Here is an 18,223-nt window from a genome sequence, read left to right as displayed (position 1 = left end):
AAACTGGGAAACAGCTCAAATGTCCATCATCTGGGGTATAAACAAACTGGTACATACATACTCTGCAGTAAAAAGGAACCAACTACTGATATATGCAACAGCATAATAACTCTCAAATGCATTATGCTAAATGAAATAAGCCAGACTTGAAAGGGTACATATTGTATGGTTTTACTTACATGTCATCTTTTTTGTAAAAGGCAAAAAGATGTCAGGACAGAAAAGAGATCAGTGGATGCTAGAGGCCTGGGTTGGGGAGGGGACTATTAATGGTAGTGAAATGTTTTGTATCTTGATAGTGGCAGTAGTTCCATGACCGTATGTTTGTCAAAATTCACAGAAGTGGACACCTGAAATTTTACTATGTGTAAATTATGCCTCAATAGACCTGAAAAGAAATTCTAGATGATTAGACTAAAACTCCAGTTTAATGAACCCCAAGAAATAATCATCTTGTTGTAGAGAGAGAAAACCTCAGCAGAATGTTTCAAGGCTCTGTCCCCATAGGACAGATGGAGACTGTTGACTGAGGAAAACCATCACCTGTTTATGTTAAAGTTTAGTTGTATCAGACACCAGTGGGTCTCGGCTCTCCTATCCCTACTTGTTTCACTATGGTAAAGGTACTTGAACTGACAAATTTTATTCCCTTATTTGTGAAAGAAACAACTGGCATCTCAGGCCACTTCTAGTTCTGAAAATTATAGAATATTTCTTAAAATGAAATAGCTGCTTTCTGGGCCTTGGGTATTATAGTCATGGGAATTGGCCTGTAATTTAGTAATCCAGCACAAGTCATACGGGTAATTTATATCAAGCATTTTTTAAGTTTGAAAATTTTAAGATGATCTCTTCAATTTCATGGTGTCTCATATCCATTTCCACCCCTGTTAAGCCGTCTTGACCTACCCCCCCCCCCCAAGTCTGAACAGTGACAGGCTCATTTAAAATAGCATGGTCTAAAGTATGGACCAGTGTTTCTATGAAATAGAAATAAATAGTGGAGAACTTTGATTGTAGGATAAGTTTCACTGAGTAATTTACTAAGTATCTGTTGAGCATATATTATGTGTCAAGCCTATAATATTGATATAGTAACCAATAAGATAGACAAAAGATACCTGCTCTTGTGGAGCTTACGTTTTGTATGAAGGATACCAGCAATAAATAAAATATAAATTATAAAGTTTGTTTAATACATAAATTATACAGGTGAAAGCACTGTGGAAAAGAACAGAGTAAAATAAACGGGGTTAGGGTTGATGTGACAGGGGAGATGGTGAGAACTGATTTTTAAAATACAGTGGTTAGTGCAGGCCTCATTGAGAACCTGACTTCTGAGTTGACTGGAAGAAGTTTGAGGGAGTATACTCCCTGAAGTGTATGATGGAGAAGAGTATTTCAGGGAAAAAACCAGTACCTGAAATTAGGGCAGAAGACTTGGAGCTGACTGTGGCTCAGGTCATGAGCTCCTTGTTGCCAAATTCAGACTTAAATTGAAGAAAGTAGGGAAAACCACTAGACCATTCAGGTATGACCTAAATCAAATCCCTTATGATTATACAGTGGAAGCGAGAGACAGATTTAAGGGACTAAATCTGATAGAGTGCCTGATGAACTATGGACAGAGGTTCGTGACATTGTACAGGAGACAGTGTTCAAGACCATCTCCAAGAAATAGAAATGCAAGAAAGCAAAATGGCTCTCTGAGGAGGCCTTACAAATAGCTGTGAAAAGAAGAGAAGTGAAAGGCACAGGAAAAAAGCAAAGATATACTCATTTGAATGCAGAGTTCCAAAGAATAGCAAGGAGAGATAAGAAAGCTTTCCTTAGCGATCAGTGCAAAGAAATAGAGGGAAACAATAAAATGCAAAAGACTAGAGATCTCTTCAAGAAAATTCAAGATGACAAAGGAGCATTTCACCCAAAGATGGGCTCAATAAAGGACAGAAATAGTATGGACTAAAAGAAGCAGAAGATATTAAGAAGAGGTAGCAATAATACACAGAAGAACTATACAAAAAAGATCTTCATGACCCAGGTAATCATGACGGTGTGATCACTTACCTAGAGCCAGACATCCTGGAATGTGAAGTCAAATGGGTCTTAGGAAGCATCACTACGAACAAAGCTAGTGGAGGTGATGAAATTCCAGTTGACCTGTTTCAGTCCTAAAAGATAATGCTGTGAAAGTGCTACACTCAATATGCCAGTAAATTTGGAAAACTCAGAAATGGCCCCAGGAATGAAAAAGGTCCATTTCCATTCCAATCCCAAAGAAAGGCAATGCCAAAGAATGCTCAAACTACTGCACAGTTGCACTCATCTCACATGCTAGTAAAGAAATGCTCAAAATTCTCCAAGCCAGGCTTCAACAGTACTAGAACTCTGAACTTCCAGATGTTCAAGCCGGTTTTAGGAAAGGCAGAGGAACCAGAGACCAAATTGCTAACATCCACTGGATCATTGGAAAAGTAGGAGAGTTCCAGAAAAACATCTATTTCTGCTTTATTGACTATGCCAAAGCCTTTGACTGTGTGGATCACAATAAACTGTAGAAAATTCTTCAAGAGATGGGAATATCAGACCACCTGACCTGCCTCTTGAGAAACCTATATGCAGGTCAGGAAGCAACAGTTAGAACTGGGCATGGACCAACAGACTGGTTCCAAATAGGAAAAGGAGTATGTCAAGGGTGTATATTGTCACCCTGCTTGTTTAATTTATAGGCAGAGTACATCATGAGAAATGCTGGGCTGGATGAAGCACAAGCTGGAGTCAAGATTGCCGGGAGAAATATCAATAACCTCATATACGCAGATGGCAGCACCCTTATGGCAGAAAGTGAAGAACTGAAGAGCCTCTTGATGAAAGTAAAAGAGGAGAGTGAAAAAGTTGACTTAAAGCTCAACGTTCAGAAAACTAAGATCATGGCATCTGGTCCCATCACTTCATGGCAAATAGATGGGGAAACGGTGGAAATAGTGTCAGATTTTATTTGGGGGGTCCAAAATCACTGCAGATGGTGATTGCAGACATGAAATTAAACGATGCTTGCTCGTTGGAAGAAAAGTTATGACCAGCCTAGACAGCATTTTAAAAAGCAGAGATATTACTTTGCCAACAAAGGTCCGTGTAGTCAAAGCTATGGTTTTTCCAGTAGTCATGTATGGATGTGAGAGTTGGGCCATAAGAAGGCTGTGAGTCAGAGAACTGATGCTTTTGAACTGTGGTGTTGGAGAAGACTCTTGAGAGTCCCTTGGACTGCAAGGAGATCCATTGTAAAGGAGATCCATCCTGAATAGTCATTGGAAGGACTGATGTTAAAGGTGAAACTCCCATACTGTGGCCACCTGATGTGAAGAACTGACTCATTTGAAAAGACCCTGATGCTGGGAAAGATTGAAGGCGGAAGGAGAAGGGGACGACAGAGAATGAGATGGTTGGATGGCGTCACCAACTCAATGGACATGAGTTTGAGTAAACTCTGGAAGTTGGTGATGGACAGGGAGGCCTGGCATGCTGCAGTCCAGGAGGTTGCAAAGAGTCGGACACGACTGAGCGACTGAACTGAACAGTGCATTTGAGAAGCAGAGAAGAGGGCAGTGTGGTTAGGGCAAAGAGATTAAGGAGAGTTGTGAGAGTTGAGGGCAGGATGGTAATGGGGACGGTGCTGGTCACGTATGCTTCTAGGCCATGTAAGGTCTTTGCCTTGTATTCTGAGTAAAATAGCCATTATAGGATTTTCAATAGAGAAATATTGCTTGTTCTAACTCTCATCAGACTTGTAATTATTTATATGGTATGTAGATTTCCCCTGCAGTGTAAGTGCAGGATCTTAACCACTGGACCACCAGGGAAGTCCCTAGTCACTGGATTTTTAACAGACTTCCCTGATAAATCTGATGCACACCCAAGCTTAAAATCCATTGTTTTGGGGCCCACAAATCATTTGTATGTATAATGGAAGCTTGGAACAGAAACCTGCAATGTCATAGTGTTGTAGTGTTTATGAAAGTGAAAAGTGAAAGAACATTTGGGAACACATAAGTCCACTCTTCAGTCTTATTTTACACAGAATAAGTATCTTTCTATAAAATTAGGCAGAAAACAAATAACACGTTAGTGCTGACATCTCATATGACTTAGATATTCTTATAGAGACATTTCTCTATAGGGATATAGTTGAAAACTCGTGAAAAAGGAATGACTTAAAATGGTGATTACCTGTTGTATGTAGCATTTACTGTGCGTGAACAGGGCTTCCTCCTAGCAGATACTCTTCTTCCAAAAGGACTTTTCTTACCCCTAAGAATTTTGAAATTGTTGATCTTAGGGATGTTCTGGCATCTTTATGCAGTCTAGGAATTTCTTTTATGCCATGCTTCTTACTTTTGACATTTAGAGTTTGACTTTAAAATTTTAAGTTACTTTTGGATGATACCAAAGTCCCATGCACATGTACGTTTTGCTTAACATGAGTGAAAGTCCACCTGCTTTGAGACTGACTTGCAGGAATGTGTAGCTCAGCTGGTAAATGGATCCAGTAGGCAGCCCGGCTCTGATTTCACTGGGACTTTGTCCTTTATTAACCACTGGGTAAATATTTTGTGGGGAAATAGTCCACTTTAGGTGTCAAGAGATCCCTCGCTTTGTAGCATCCAGAACTTTGTTATTTTTCTTTATTTAGATAACGTAGAGTGGAAGGAACAGGGACAGGAAAAGAACAGGATTACGGCTTCAATATATTAGTGTGTGTCTGTATGAGTCCTGCTGCTGCTGCTACTGATGCTACTGCTGCTGAGTCGCTTCAGTCGTGTCCGACTCTGCGCAACCCCAGAGACGGCAGCCCACCAGGCTCCTCTGTCCATGGGATTTGCCAGGCAAGAAAACTGGAGTGGGTTGCCATTGCCTTCTCCGATGAGTCCTGCTAGGTAATGTTAATTATTTTAGTCTGAAAACTGTTAGGCTAAGAGAAGAGTAGGTGGGTGGGAAACTAATATTTTTACGAATGTCTGCTGTATGTCTAGGACTCTGCTAGGTTCATTGTATTCATTATTTCATGCAGTGCCTGTGGTACTCAGAGCAAGTTTATGAGGTAGATATTATCCCCATTTTACAGATGAAATTGAGGTTAGGAGAAGTTACATACTTACCCAGAATCACATGTAAGTACCAGAACTGCTGTTGAAAGCCAAGTCTGTGTGATACTGAAGCCTCTGCACTCTCTGTCTTCCCACTCTTCCCACCTGCTTCCAGTCACCCATCAACTGTTGTGGAAGTGTTTGCCTGCTCTGTGCAAGGCATCTGAACCATAAAAATAGTAATCTCATGACCCCTTTTCTTATTTAATGGAGGTGTGTAAAATCCCAAAGGCTCTAATGTATTCATTGATTTTATTTAAAATTCTTTGTATTGAATTTACTTAGAACAGAGACTATCTATAGTAGTAATCTTCAGAGTATAAAAATGCTCATTTGAGAACTCTATCATTGTAAGAGAATAAAAGTTTGCTTTTTAACAACTTCATTCAACAGGAAAGTCTTTTTCTTGAAAAATGTGGATGTCCTCCATAAACCATAATTGCATATATGTAGCATAAATATTGTTTTTTTATTGGATTTGTTGCAGAAGTAAAGCCCTCTTTTGTTTAAATGGACTTGCTTTTGAACTGTGAAAATTTAATCGTGATAGTTTATTGGTTCAGCTCTGGAGAAGCTGAGGCATAGCTATTTTGCTCCAGCCAGAGCTATTTTTATACCATCACTGAGAGCTCCTTTTTATATTATTGGTGTTATTGCGTACTAAAAAAGGAGTGTTAAAAGAAAACTTAGGATTTTTTTTAATTCTGTGCCCTTATTCACCACAATGATATTTTTAGAGGTTATTTCATCTAGCTATATCTCTTCCAAAAAGGCTTTATCTTTTTCACAGTAAAAGCAGACAAGAACTCAGCTTGAAGCCGTTCCTTCTCAAGCCTTCTTTTTTGAAGAGTGAAAGGATCTAAGAGAGTGGAACTGTGTGTGTGTGAATTGAACCTCTTTGCCCTTAGCCCCTTCCTGATCAACATGTCTGCTTCACTGAGAGAAGTGACCAGGAAGTTTCACTGAAGAGGCCTTTAAGAAAAGGGATGAAAACTGCAGAAACTATTTCTTTGAGTTGCTCTATGCAAAAGAATGATCAGTCTTAGATGTTCAACCCTGCTTCAGATTTGGTTCCAGAGAAGACCATTATTCTGCTTAGCCTTACTTTTTAGAAGAGCGCTCTGCTGAACAGGACAGGCAGGTAATCGTTCATTGTTGCAAATATCTGCTGATTTGGAGAAGAGAATATCTACAGAAAAGGAATGACAAAATGGCTGCTTCCGTGACTGGAATTTGTTTGCTGAAACTTGGAGAGCGTTAGACAAACAACTCAAACAAACTTTGTAGCCCTAAAGGTAGAGTAGTTGAATCCCAATGAAAGTGTCAGATTTTAGGCCTGGATATGAAGCATCAGTAGAAAAGTTCGAAAGCTTTAGCCTGTGCTGCATGGAGTGTGTCTGGACGCTGTGGCCTGGTCATAGTCATAGATAGCAGCATCCCACATTGAGTGTGTTTGTCTTCACTTAGGAACATCTGTGTGAGTGGATATGTACCTCCAGTCCATTGTCTGTCCATCCTTACATGTTATCATTGAAATACCAGACTACTTGTTATGTTTCCTTTTTGATTTATTACCCACCTTACGGGGCTTATTGTAATGATATGTGAAGTTCTCTTTCATCTTGTAACATGAAACAGTTATTTCAAAAGACGTGGTTACCTAAGACCCTTTTCTTTAAAATTCAGTGAATTATGTACATCTTGGTTTGTGGGAACAGATAAGCTAGATGTTGGGCTTCACAACTGCAAATCAGTTTGCAAAAGGCTGTATGAAAGATAATGCCTATTGTAATTCAGCTTCTCTTCCATTAACATCTTGAGTTATGGTGTAAAGTTCTGTATTTTTATTCTAGAAATGTAGCTGACATTAGCATTCAGGTGTACGGTTCAGCTTATCTCTGGTGAAGAATCTTTTAAAATTAAGTTAAATACAGCACAAAAGACATAGAAAATCAATAATATTTCATTTCTTTTAAGTAAGATCTTTCTATATACATTTGTTTGGAGTGCTTATAAATTTCTCCTTTTACAGGAGTATTTTGTAATAAATGTCAGTTATAGATTTAACTGTAGGAAAAAAATAGTGCAGGTTTTGAAATACCTTTAATATATCAGATAAAAAACTGCTTAGCTAAGTATTAGTGTAGGAAATAGTCGTACAGTCTCTTAAATGATATTTTTAAAGTGTAGTGATATTAATAGAGCATTTAGGACCCTAATATGTGAAATACTATAGGACTCAGTACATTGTGCTTTAAGATATTTTAAGCTGCTTTGCTTGTCATAAACCTTTATACAGACTAGAGATACTAAAAACACTTGCAGATGGATGTGAACTTGAGTCACAAATATATTCTTTTTTAATTACTCCCATACTAGTGATATGTGATTTATTTACTTTAGCATTACACTTTTAGTCTGAAGATTTTTATTCTAATATTAGCTACCATTCTAGTGGTATTAGCAAGTGATTGATAGAACTGGTTAGAATTAATTTGTTAAGATATTAGAAATTGAACACTGGAAAAATCTGTTTTTTAATAGCCATGTATGCATTAGTGAATTTAAAAGTACCCTCTAAGGGTGTTATTAAGGAACCATTTCCTCTCTCTTTTTTTAAAGAAATAGCTAAGTACAAATTAAGGAGAAACTAACTACTCTTTTCAGGTACCTTTTATTCTACAAGTGTGACCACATTGGTGGTTACTGTGGCAGTCATACTAGAGAGAATAATATTTTAAATTTGGCCCTCGCAATTGAAATAAGTTTTTTGTTATTAGTGTTAGAGGGGAGAATGTGGGAGTCTGTAAAAGGCATTTCCTGGCTCTCAGGTTTGTTTCTGCTTATGGGAGGTTAATGAATTTGAGAGTAAGAGAGAATTAGATGCCCATTCAGACTTTAGTATATAATATTATGAAGAATCAGCAGTTAACATCTAAATTAAAATATATGACTCTTCTTTTTTCTTTTTTAAACAACACTGAACATTTTCAAAATTTTATTTTTAATGTTTTTGGCCTGTGGGATCTTAGTTCCCCAGCCAGGGATTGAACCCAGACCATTGGGAGTGAAAGCACCAAGTCCTAACCACTGGACCTCCAGGGGAATTCCCAACACTGAGCATTATGTTAGTGACCTAGTTACTTTATAGTAGAGGGAAATACATAAATGAAACCCAGGAATTTTGCTCTTCATTTTAACACTGGCATGGTACTAAAAGATTATGAGTTATTCCAGTTGTAGGAAAAACTCTTGATTTTTAAATTTCATTGGATTTTCTTATAATTTCACCTAGTGAAGTGAACATCAGAATATTAGTTTAAGACGGAAGGGCCAGGAAATCTTTATATGTCTAAGAAAAGATGCCTACTCTCTTTTCTGTTACTGCAAATGGTGATAACATATGTCTCCTAAAGGATTTCCATATACTTTTTTTTAATGACAGAAGAGAAAAACTTATTAAATATAACAGTATGTTTACTTATAACTTCATTTGGTATGACAAATGTGGGTGTTAACTTTTTTAATATAGAAAGAATCAGTATATTTTAGTGACCTAAGATTTCATAATTCTGGCATGCTGAGAATTGATATTAAAAGATCCTAAAAATTTAAGAATGACTATTAAAGTTTTTTTAGGTCAGAATATAAAATATACTGTGTTGACAAGGATAAAAATGCTTGTGGTCTTAAGGAGACTCATTCATAATTCATAAACCTGGTAGGAATTTTCCTCTTCTTTTAATCCTTACCTAACAAAAGACAGAGTTAGTCATCTGCTATGTGCTTTAGACAGGAAAAAGCTACTCTGGGTTGCAGTGTGGGCTCAGACTCGCCAATCCTTACCTTAGAGAAAACTGAAGCCGCTTACGTGGTCTTTGAAGTTCAAGTACGATTTCCTCCTGTCTCCACTTAGGCACTCTGTTGGCCCTTGGCTCTTTAGTACATCATTAGAATTTATATGTATTGACTGTGGCTGGAGGAGGTCATTGCAAATGGGTTTGTTCAGCTGCAGACTTACTGGGGCAGATATTCATTTCAACACTTTTTAAAGTCCTTACTAGGAGAAGAAAAAACAATTTTAGGTCAAACAGTTGCCGACTTAATATTTATTTGTAGCTTCATTAAATTCTCTAATGTGCCTGTGCACATGAAATTTTGTACTTGTAAAATAATAAGTATTTTTATTTTTTACTACTAGATATACTTTTCAGAGTAGGATCAAGAGTTCAGTTTTTAGTTGTTAGCTGCTATATTTTTTTTAATTGAGTTAAAAGGTAATTGTTAATTTTAAGTTTATAATATTTAAAGGAAATTAATTTTTAAACTGTCTCTTCCCAATTCACTTACATACTAAAATCTTGGCATATTTTTCTTGATGTTGGGAAAACAGTGGTGAAGAAGGTAAGGAGTCCCAGCTTTCAAGGAGTTTTTCCATTCTAGTGCGTAGTCATAGGCAATATTTATTTGAGCACATAAAAGAGATAACTTCAGACTGTGTAAGTATAGTGAAGGAACCAAAATAGACAGTGGTGTTGGAGGGAGATTAGGAGTTGGAGGTAGGCAGGGTCGACAGTTACTTTAACAGGGAAGAGATGAAGGAAGGTCTCCTTAGATTGTGACAAAAGGGACCACTCATGGAACGATCTGGGAGAAGAGCCTTCCTAGTCCTGGAGGAGCAGGCGCAAAGGTTATGACGTGTCCAGGGATCAGAAAAGGAGGCTGATGTGGCTGGCATGTAGTAAGTGGAGGGAATGGTTGTTGCTGAGTTGGGCATTTTGGCTCGGCTAGATCATGTGGGGCCTTATAGATGAAGAGTTTTTGTTTTTTGTTTTTTTAAATACTTACAGGAGGAAGTTGGGAGGAACATGATCTGATTTACATTTTTGAAAGACCACTCTGGCCTCAGTCTGAAGAACAGATTGTAGAAAGGCGGGAAAGTAGGCAGAGAAGTCATTTAGAATCTATTGCTGTGATCCAGGGGAGAGGTTGATGGCTGCTTGGACTAGAGTGGTAGCCCTGGAGGTTCTGAAAAGAGGATGGATTTCTGATAGATATGTGATAGCACCTGAGCAGGAAATGTTGCGGTTCTTTGCCTTTAAATCCTATGGTTTCAGATCATTCTGGCAGCTCTGAATCTCACTATATTGTGGCAAAGGAAAGAATTGTTCCTAGGGCTCATGGATGAGTTAATTTACAGCATAGACTATACACCAGTCAGATTTGTTTTACTCAATCTGGCAAGTTGCAGTGAGTGTTTATTTGATTTTCTGTAAATGTAACATTTTGTTGTTGCAGGAAATGTTTTCCTATTTGTCCAACCAACTAAAGAAGCTGTCAGAAGCCTACAATGAAAAACTGTTGCATACACCTCACAATCCCATATCTTTAGGTAATTTTTTTTCTATTTTAAAACATTAGTACTTCTGAACCATTTCCAGTAGGAAGCTGGTATTTCTCAAAAGAGTATGGATTCTTCCTTGTTACAGTGATGTTTCTAATTTCATTACAGTACTAATTTGTAAATTTAAAAAATTTAGCCTTTTTAAATACTTGAATGTATTTCAAAGGTAAAACCTATGTGCTGAAAGAATTCAAATCTGTATTATGTTACAATGAATATATGGAAAAAATACTTTGATCTCTTGCTTCTTACCAGAATAATTTGGTCAATAATAATGAATCTATGTAACTATTTAAAAATTTCTACCAGTTAAAAAAAACACCATAACATTGGATATTAAAGTTGCTCTTATAATTTTTAATGCTATTATTGTTAGTTTTCCTTAGTGTGCCTATGTTAGAGATATCAGTGTTTATGATAATTTAACATTGTCATTGTAGTACAGGAGCTACTGAAGGGGTAATATGGATGTTGACTTCTATGTATTTCACTAACATTTAAGCTTCATCATTACCTCTTTTAATTTGTGAATATATTTAGTATAGTATGGTTCATATTTATGTATATCTGAGGAAAGTAAGGAAATTAATAATTTGTAGTTGAAGCCTTTTCCAGGAATGAACTTCCTTGGAAAACCATTTGGCCACTGATAGATAATAACTCACCCCAGTCACTCTTCTCTGTTGGTTTAAAATCTAGGTAGATGTTATAGAAGGTGATATGGTGTGATCTGAATTTCAGTTCTGCCATGTAGTAGCCTCTAACTTTCCTTTCCCTGTCTATAAGTAGAGATAATGATCCCTCACATACAAAGTTAAAAGTGGCTGAGATAATAATTGTAAAGTACCTAGTATGGTAAGTCATACGATTCATGTCATTGTTACATGAGTTTAATTGGAATATTCACTCTTTGGAAGGGTTGTATGGAAATTCTTTTCTGAGTATGTTAGCTTGTTTTAAAATATTTTTCTTTGATATGCAAGAAAATCCTTACTATAATTTATTAAGTGCATTAACGTGAAATGGTGCCATGAGACAGTGAATAAAAAGTGCTATCTCCATGAAATAAGCCAGTTGCAAAAGATAAATGCCATATGATTCCACCTGTGTGCGGCACTTAGAGTACTCAAAATCACGATAGAAAGTGTAATGCCGGTTGCTAGGGTCGGGGAGAATGGAGAATTAGTTTAATGGGTATAGAGTGTCAGTTTTTAAGAGAAAAAGAGTTATGGAGATGAATGGTGTGATGGTTGTATAACAGTGTTTGAGGTATTTAATACTACTGAAGTATACGGAGAAGGCAATGGCACCCCACTCCAGTACTCTTGCCTGGAGAATCCCATGGACGGAGGAGCCTGGTAGGCTGCAGTCCATGGAGTCGCTAAGAGTCGGGCATGACTGAGCGACTTCACTTTCACTTTTCACTCTCATGCATTGGAGAAGGAAATGGCAACCCACTCCAGTGTTCTTGCCTGGAGAATCCCAGGGACAGGGGAGCCTGATGGGCTGCTGTCTGTGGGGTCGCACAGAGTCGGACACAACTGAAGTGACTTAGCAGCAGCAGCAGCAGCAGCAGCAGCATATACTTAAAAACTGGGTAAGATGGTAAATTTTATGCTTTATATTTATTAACACAATTTTAAAAAGTAACGTCTTCATGATTATTTGTTTCTTGAGTAGTTTTGTGCTGGTGAACCAAGGCTCACTGGAATACTGTTTTCTCTTTCAGCTATGACACTTAAAACCCTAGATAAACACTGTAGCAAAGCTGTCACTCAGCTTGGCTCCATGCTTTTTACAAGACAGGTTTCTGGAGCCAGGTAAGTATGTTCAAAAGGGGATTGGTTTTATTTTGTGTTATAAAGTTAATGAAGTATGTTTCCTTACCAGTAAGTCCCTCAAGTATACGGTGAGCTAGCTATACCTGAGGATTCATCATGGAGGAAAATAGTGATGAGGTAGAGAATCTGTGAGGCTGTTATGCATCCACCTGTAGCATGTGAAGTAGTCACAAAGGGATATGAATCTTGTTTAACAGATACACAAAAACAAAGTTCATTACCCTCTGTACAAATTTTTGTATTTATTTTCCTTTGTTAGATAATCTTCACATTATGGTGTTAGAAATAAGTTAGCTTCATTCTTAAGTGAAAATGTTTTTAAGGAAAAGTCCATTTCTTAAACAGAAAACAGCTATGAATTCTTGTCTTGCCTTTGAGAAATGTCTTTTTTGCTTTTATAGCTTAAGATGAATTTCATTTTATATTTGATGAGGTCAGAGAAAGATGACTTGAAGTAGCTTGCTCTAAGTACTCTTCTTTACATGCTTCTACTAAAGAATTTCTCTCTGACTACCAGAGGTCAGAGATTTCACATCAAAGAACGACTTTTTAAAAGGAAAAATTCTTAGATTACTTCACCTTTTTAACTTGATGAGCTCTATCTGTATGCAGCTTAGTTCTGACACTTATAAAATGGTTTTCTTGGCCTTGCTTTTTAGTGTTGCCACTATTTGTCTTTATGTTTAGGTTGATCTTAATTGGCTGCTTAAAAAAAAAGTACATTAGAAATCTGCTTATATCAAGTATGCCAGTGAAATCAAGCTTTAAAAATGCATGTGCCTTGCTGAATATTGCTAGTTGCTGACCATCAATCCACTGTAAGCAGTTATGCGATTTCTTCTGGAACCTTGCTCTGAAACCTTCCATGCATAATATGATCAGATAGGTGTAATTTTAGTCTATTGATTACTTAAGGCGATACGTGGCAGTTAATCAAAGTGGTTTGATTTACAAACTTAAATATTCCATTTAAGTGTGTATATGTGAAGTGTCAGATTTCCATATTTGGTACAAAAACGAAAATAATTTTCTTTCTACTTTTTTGAAGATGTGAAGGTGTTTTTGATTTCTAGAGCTTGATGATAAGTTAATGGCAAGCATCAGATAAGGCTGACAGTCTATTTTCATAGGCTACGATCTATGGCTGTTTTTAAACTTCTTAGTAAGTGGGTGTAAGGCTTAGTAATACAGCTTTCTTTTGTTTATGAGTGATACTCTGTTAACATCACCAGACATATTAAATTGGTAAATCTTTTCCCTTTCAGGGTTGTTCCTCTTGGGTCTATGCAGACTGTGAGTGGCTACACTTTCAGAGGCTTTATGTCACATACAAATAATTACCCTTGTGCTTACCTCAATGCTGCGTCAGCCATTGGAATGAAGACACAGGATGTGGACTTGTTCATAAAGAGACTTGACAAGTGTTTAAAGACAGTCAGAAAGGAACAAAATAAAGAGAGTGATGTATCTGGAGTTGACAATAATGACAAAACTGAAGATGTGGATATAGAAGAAATGGCTTTAAAACTAGATACTGTACGTCTTGACACATGCCAGGATTCTTCTTGATGACATGTGAAGGGTTTCTTTTTGATAATTTGAAAGAAGTGGGGAAGCTACAGTATAAGCTAACAGTTTAAAGACAAAACGTAAGATTTTTGAATTGGGAATTTCATGGAGAATATTTGGTCAAGGAATAGAATACAGTCTGAGCTAGCCATTGATGATTGTTAGATTTGTTGTTTTTAGACTGCTTCAATCATTACCATCCTCAACAGGTCATAATATACAATTAACATTTTTCTAATTGTTAAACATTTGCCAATTAAGCATTATGATTCAGATAATTCTTACTAATATGTTGATAGTAAAACTACACATGATCTCTGATTCTCTTTGAAATGTGTAGACTGTGTTCCTCTGACCATTTTCTGTCATTCACAAATTACTTAGTTTCTGACCACACAGAATTTAGAAAGATCACTAATGCTACTATTTACTAGATGTTTGTCGATGTGTGTAAGTCATGGTATGCCTGTAAAATGGATATTTCCTAGGAAAGCAGAGTCAAGGTGTAAGCTTTAATTTTCACTCAATAGAAATGGATCTCAACTTCAGGATGATTTGCTTATATCTAAGAAACATCTGGGGATCTTTTTGATTGTCAAAACTAGCAGAATACTATCGATATCCAGTTAGTGGAGGCCAGGCATGCTGTTCAGCATTCTACAATGGGCAAGACAACTTCCCAAACCAAAGATTTATCTAGCCCCAAATCTCACTAGAGCTGTGGTTGAGAAACACTGCTCTAAATTATCTCATAGCTCAGTCGGTAAAGAATCTGCCTGCAATGCAGGAGACCCGGATTCGATTCCTGGAAGGGAAAGATCCCTTGGAGAAGGAAATGGCAACTCACTCCAATATTCTTGCCTGGAGAATCCCATGGACAGAGAAGCCTGGCAGGCTGTAGTCCATGGGGTTGCAAGAGTTGGACATGACTTAGCGACTAAACCACCACCAAAATAAGAGAACTCCTAAGTAAACACAAGTTTCCATTGCAACTTTACTTAACTAGTAACTTAATATAAAGTAGCTCTGTAAATGTTAATGAACTACACAGTATGCAGATTCTTAACTGATAACTGAGGTTACCTCTTCTGAGTATATAATTATAAATTGTTAATACAACATGTGTGCATTTTTCCATTTGGGAAAGTGAAAACTTTATTTCAATGTTTTTGCCTCAAGAAATCTTGGTTAGCTTGTTCAGGTGTTTTGTACAGCCATCATCAAGAGTGGTTAACATGGGGATTCTGAGCATATTTTTGCTGGGGAGGTGAAAATGATGGAGTATGATGAACAGGTGTATTCCCTACCCATTGCCCCTATGCTTCCTTTCTGAATCTGAAATCCTAGATTTACTGGCTATAACTGTTATTTTTGGTGTTAATTTTAAGACTGATAGCCTAAGGAATTAGTGAAGCTCCTGAATGCACCAAAGTTTCAAAACTGTGTTTCTTAAGACTTGCTCTGTGGAGCATTTATTCCTAAGAGATGCTCAAGGGTATGAAAGGTTCCATGAGCAAGTTGGGAAATTTGCAAACCTGCCTATTGGCATATTAAAGGCTCTAAGAATCCCTTCTATTTGAGTTTGAATATATCCTTGTCTAAAGATGGAACGTGTTTTTTAAATTAAATACTTACTGACGTCCCATTGAATGTATTTTTGAAAACACTACAGTAGAGAATGCCACTTTTCTTTCTGGATTGTGTTTTTCTCCATTGATTTGGTACTGTAAACTGTGTTAAACATGAGCTCAGATTGCTGTGACTCCCACTGGTAACTTAGAATATTTTATTGCCAACTTTGGAAGTCCACTGTTGAGATAAGTACTTAATTACAACTATTGTAAAGGGTTGCTTTGAAATTTTTGTATGTCTGGGGTTCAGATATTTGAAGTGTCTGGGTTCTTTAAATACTTCTTTCAAAGGTAAATCCTGGATTAAAAAGTTGTATAATGTTTTTAACGTGAATTTGGGACTGAATCGAAGAACTAGTTAAGATGAAGAGTTGCTATAGACCCTCTCCAGTCTGTAAAAGGAAATGAAGTGATGTTGTGGATGTAGATGCAGTATAGTGTCCACATAAGCCAAGATCATTTTACAGAACGAGGGATCTATTTTATGTGATCATCATTTAACTTAAGAAAGGCCATAGTCGAGAGACCCGCAAATGTTTTCTCATCTGTGGTGTATCAGCAGTTCTTGGGCTACAGCTGCTGAATAGATAATAATTCTAATTGAAGATAAATTACACGAACCCACATGTGAATGATAGATATGTTATAACATTTCATTCCTGGTGCATAAAATCAGCTGCAGCTTTTACTATTAGCCCCTTCTTTTCAGAGGTTTTAGAATTCCAGCTCTATCCCTGCTGGTTTCAATTTGACCTTGAGGTTGTAGAAGTCAAGGATTTTTGAAGGGATATTATAGGTTCTGCACATTTAGGCTTTCCTTTGTTCCCACTCCAGTGTCCTTTGACTTGCTGTCTCTCCTTTCCATGTACATACAAGTTATTTATTTTAATCTCCTAGTAATGATTGGTAAGCCTCATAATTGGCTTTAGTTATCGTCTCACTGGGGCAAAGGGCCAACCAATGATATCTTTTCCAATCAGTGGCTAAGATGACCTCTTCTATCTTTGTGATCCAACTGCCCTTATTAAGACTATCAGGTAGAATTTTGGAGTTTGGTTTTTAAAGTCACTGGGCTGTGTGGTAGTCTGCCCAGAAAAGAAAATTGAATAACGTGAAATATTCTTTAGGTCACTACACCCAATGTGTTACTTATTATACACAGAGCAGGAAAGGGTATTTTCAATCCAATTCTCAATTTGGCTCTTAAGTTCTCTGCTGACAAATTCTCCCTCTATCAGGGAATGATATGTGATACTAGCCTTAGGAACTCTGTGTTCAACTATAAATCTTTTTATTTAGCTTTTTGCATTAGTGGATGAGTTGATCAAATGTGAATTATTGAATACAGTTATGTTCAGTCAGTGGGTACTTGATATACAGAATGATAACTTTAAATATAAATTGAGGGGTTTTTTTCCTGATATTTTGCCCTAGCACATACCTCTATTGTGGTTCTGTTTCTTTAACCACTATAATAAGTACTATCATGAGGTCTAAGCTATAGGGTATGCTTTTGGTTTTAGACTAGACGGCCATGGTAGGTCTTAGTAAAATTAAACAGATAATTTGTTCAACCAGTGATGTTACTTTAATATTGAATTAGTAGCTCATCCTAAGTTATATTCTTGTCTTCTTTTGTAGAGGAAAAATCCAACAACTGACAGGTATGACGAGCCCTGAGGAGTCTCATTCAGAGAAACGTTTTTGAATACATACACATTTGGTGCATATAAAATCTGGGTTTTCTTTTCCCACTGTCTGAAATGTACCCATTTCTGCCAAGCCCTTAAATGGCTTTGTGTTTTGCATTCATGAGGCCAATCTCGTTTTGAAACTGAGTTTGTGTATGTAGAAGTTTAATTATTTCAGAGGTTTGATACCCTCTGAATGATTTGATAAACAACTGAATATGCTGTGAGCGTCTTTTTTAAGCTCCTGTAAATAGTTTCTCCTTGTCTATCACGTTGTGTTGGTTCTTGGTCTCTTCCGGCCACTCAGCATACAGGCCTGAGTCTTCCCTGTGTATTCTTCGTGCCTGCCTCTCTGCTTTCATGCTCTTCTTGGTCATATGGTGTGTGCACATGTCAGATGATGAATCCAAGGCTAATGACTATATCTTTATAATTGTCCACCTAATATTTTGAAGTTCAATCTAAGGCCTTAAGCAAAATATGAAACTATTTATATGGTCTTGTTTTTATCAAGTGATATTGGTGTCAACTTGAACTTTTAGAGAACTGTAAAGAAAGGCTATGTTTGAATGTATAGTTGTGAGGGATTTTAGCTATTAGAATTGAAGCTGGTGTCAGCCTGCTAACTTACATGTTTTACTAAAAGAGAAAGATATTTCCAAAAATATTTTTGGTGTAGACTGTTTAAAAATAAGACTGAATTGTATAATTTATTATGCAATAAATTTTTAATAAATCATGGCAGTGCATTACATTATTTTACCTAATCATTGCTGCAGGTAAAAATCTGAAAGTACAGATAACTAACATTAAATTACTTGGACGTATTTTCATTTAGTCATCAGTATTAACTTGCCCAGAAATCAGCAAGGAAAGTCATACTTTGTAATGAGACTCATGAGTCATGGGGGTGGAGGCTAGATTATTATTTTTTTTTTAAAGA

At 36.9% G+C, this 18,223-nt stretch overlaps 1 protein-coding gene across 4 annotated transcripts in view; it reads left to right on the top strand.

The window, feature by feature from the left end:
* The window catches only part of SEPSECS (Sep (O-phosphoserine) tRNA:Sec (selenocysteine) tRNA synthase), a 38,245-nt gene extending 20,226 nt beyond the window's left edge, over positions 1–18,019 (top strand). For 3 of the 4 annotated variants that reach the window (XM_027970907.3, XM_060416931.1, XM_060416930.1), the window contains exons 9-11: positions 10,443–10,536; positions 12,278–12,368; positions 13,655–18,019. In XM_027970907.3, coding sequence (XP_027826708.1) covers positions 10,443–10,536; positions 12,278–12,368; positions 13,655–13,958 — 489 coding nt within the window. In that variant the 3' untranslated portion in view covers positions 13,959–18,019. The remainder of the gene's footprint in view (positions 1–10,442; positions 10,537–12,277; positions 12,369–13,654) is intronic. The other variant, XR_003589675.3, reaches the window with a different exon arrangement.
* Positions 18,020–18,223: the final 204 nt, after the last annotated feature.

Source organism: Ovis aries, chromosome 6 (genome assembly GCF_016772045.2).
Source record: "Ovis aries strain OAR_USU_Benz2616 breed Rambouillet chromosome 6, ARS-UI_Ramb_v3.0, whole genome shotgun sequence".
In the NCBI taxonomy this organism is placed as follows: Eukaryota; Metazoa; Chordata; class Mammalia; order Artiodactyla; family Bovidae; genus Ovis; species Ovis aries.
The sequence above is the reverse complement of the archived record's forward strand: the minus strand, read 5'-3'. Positions and strand labels throughout refer to the sequence as shown.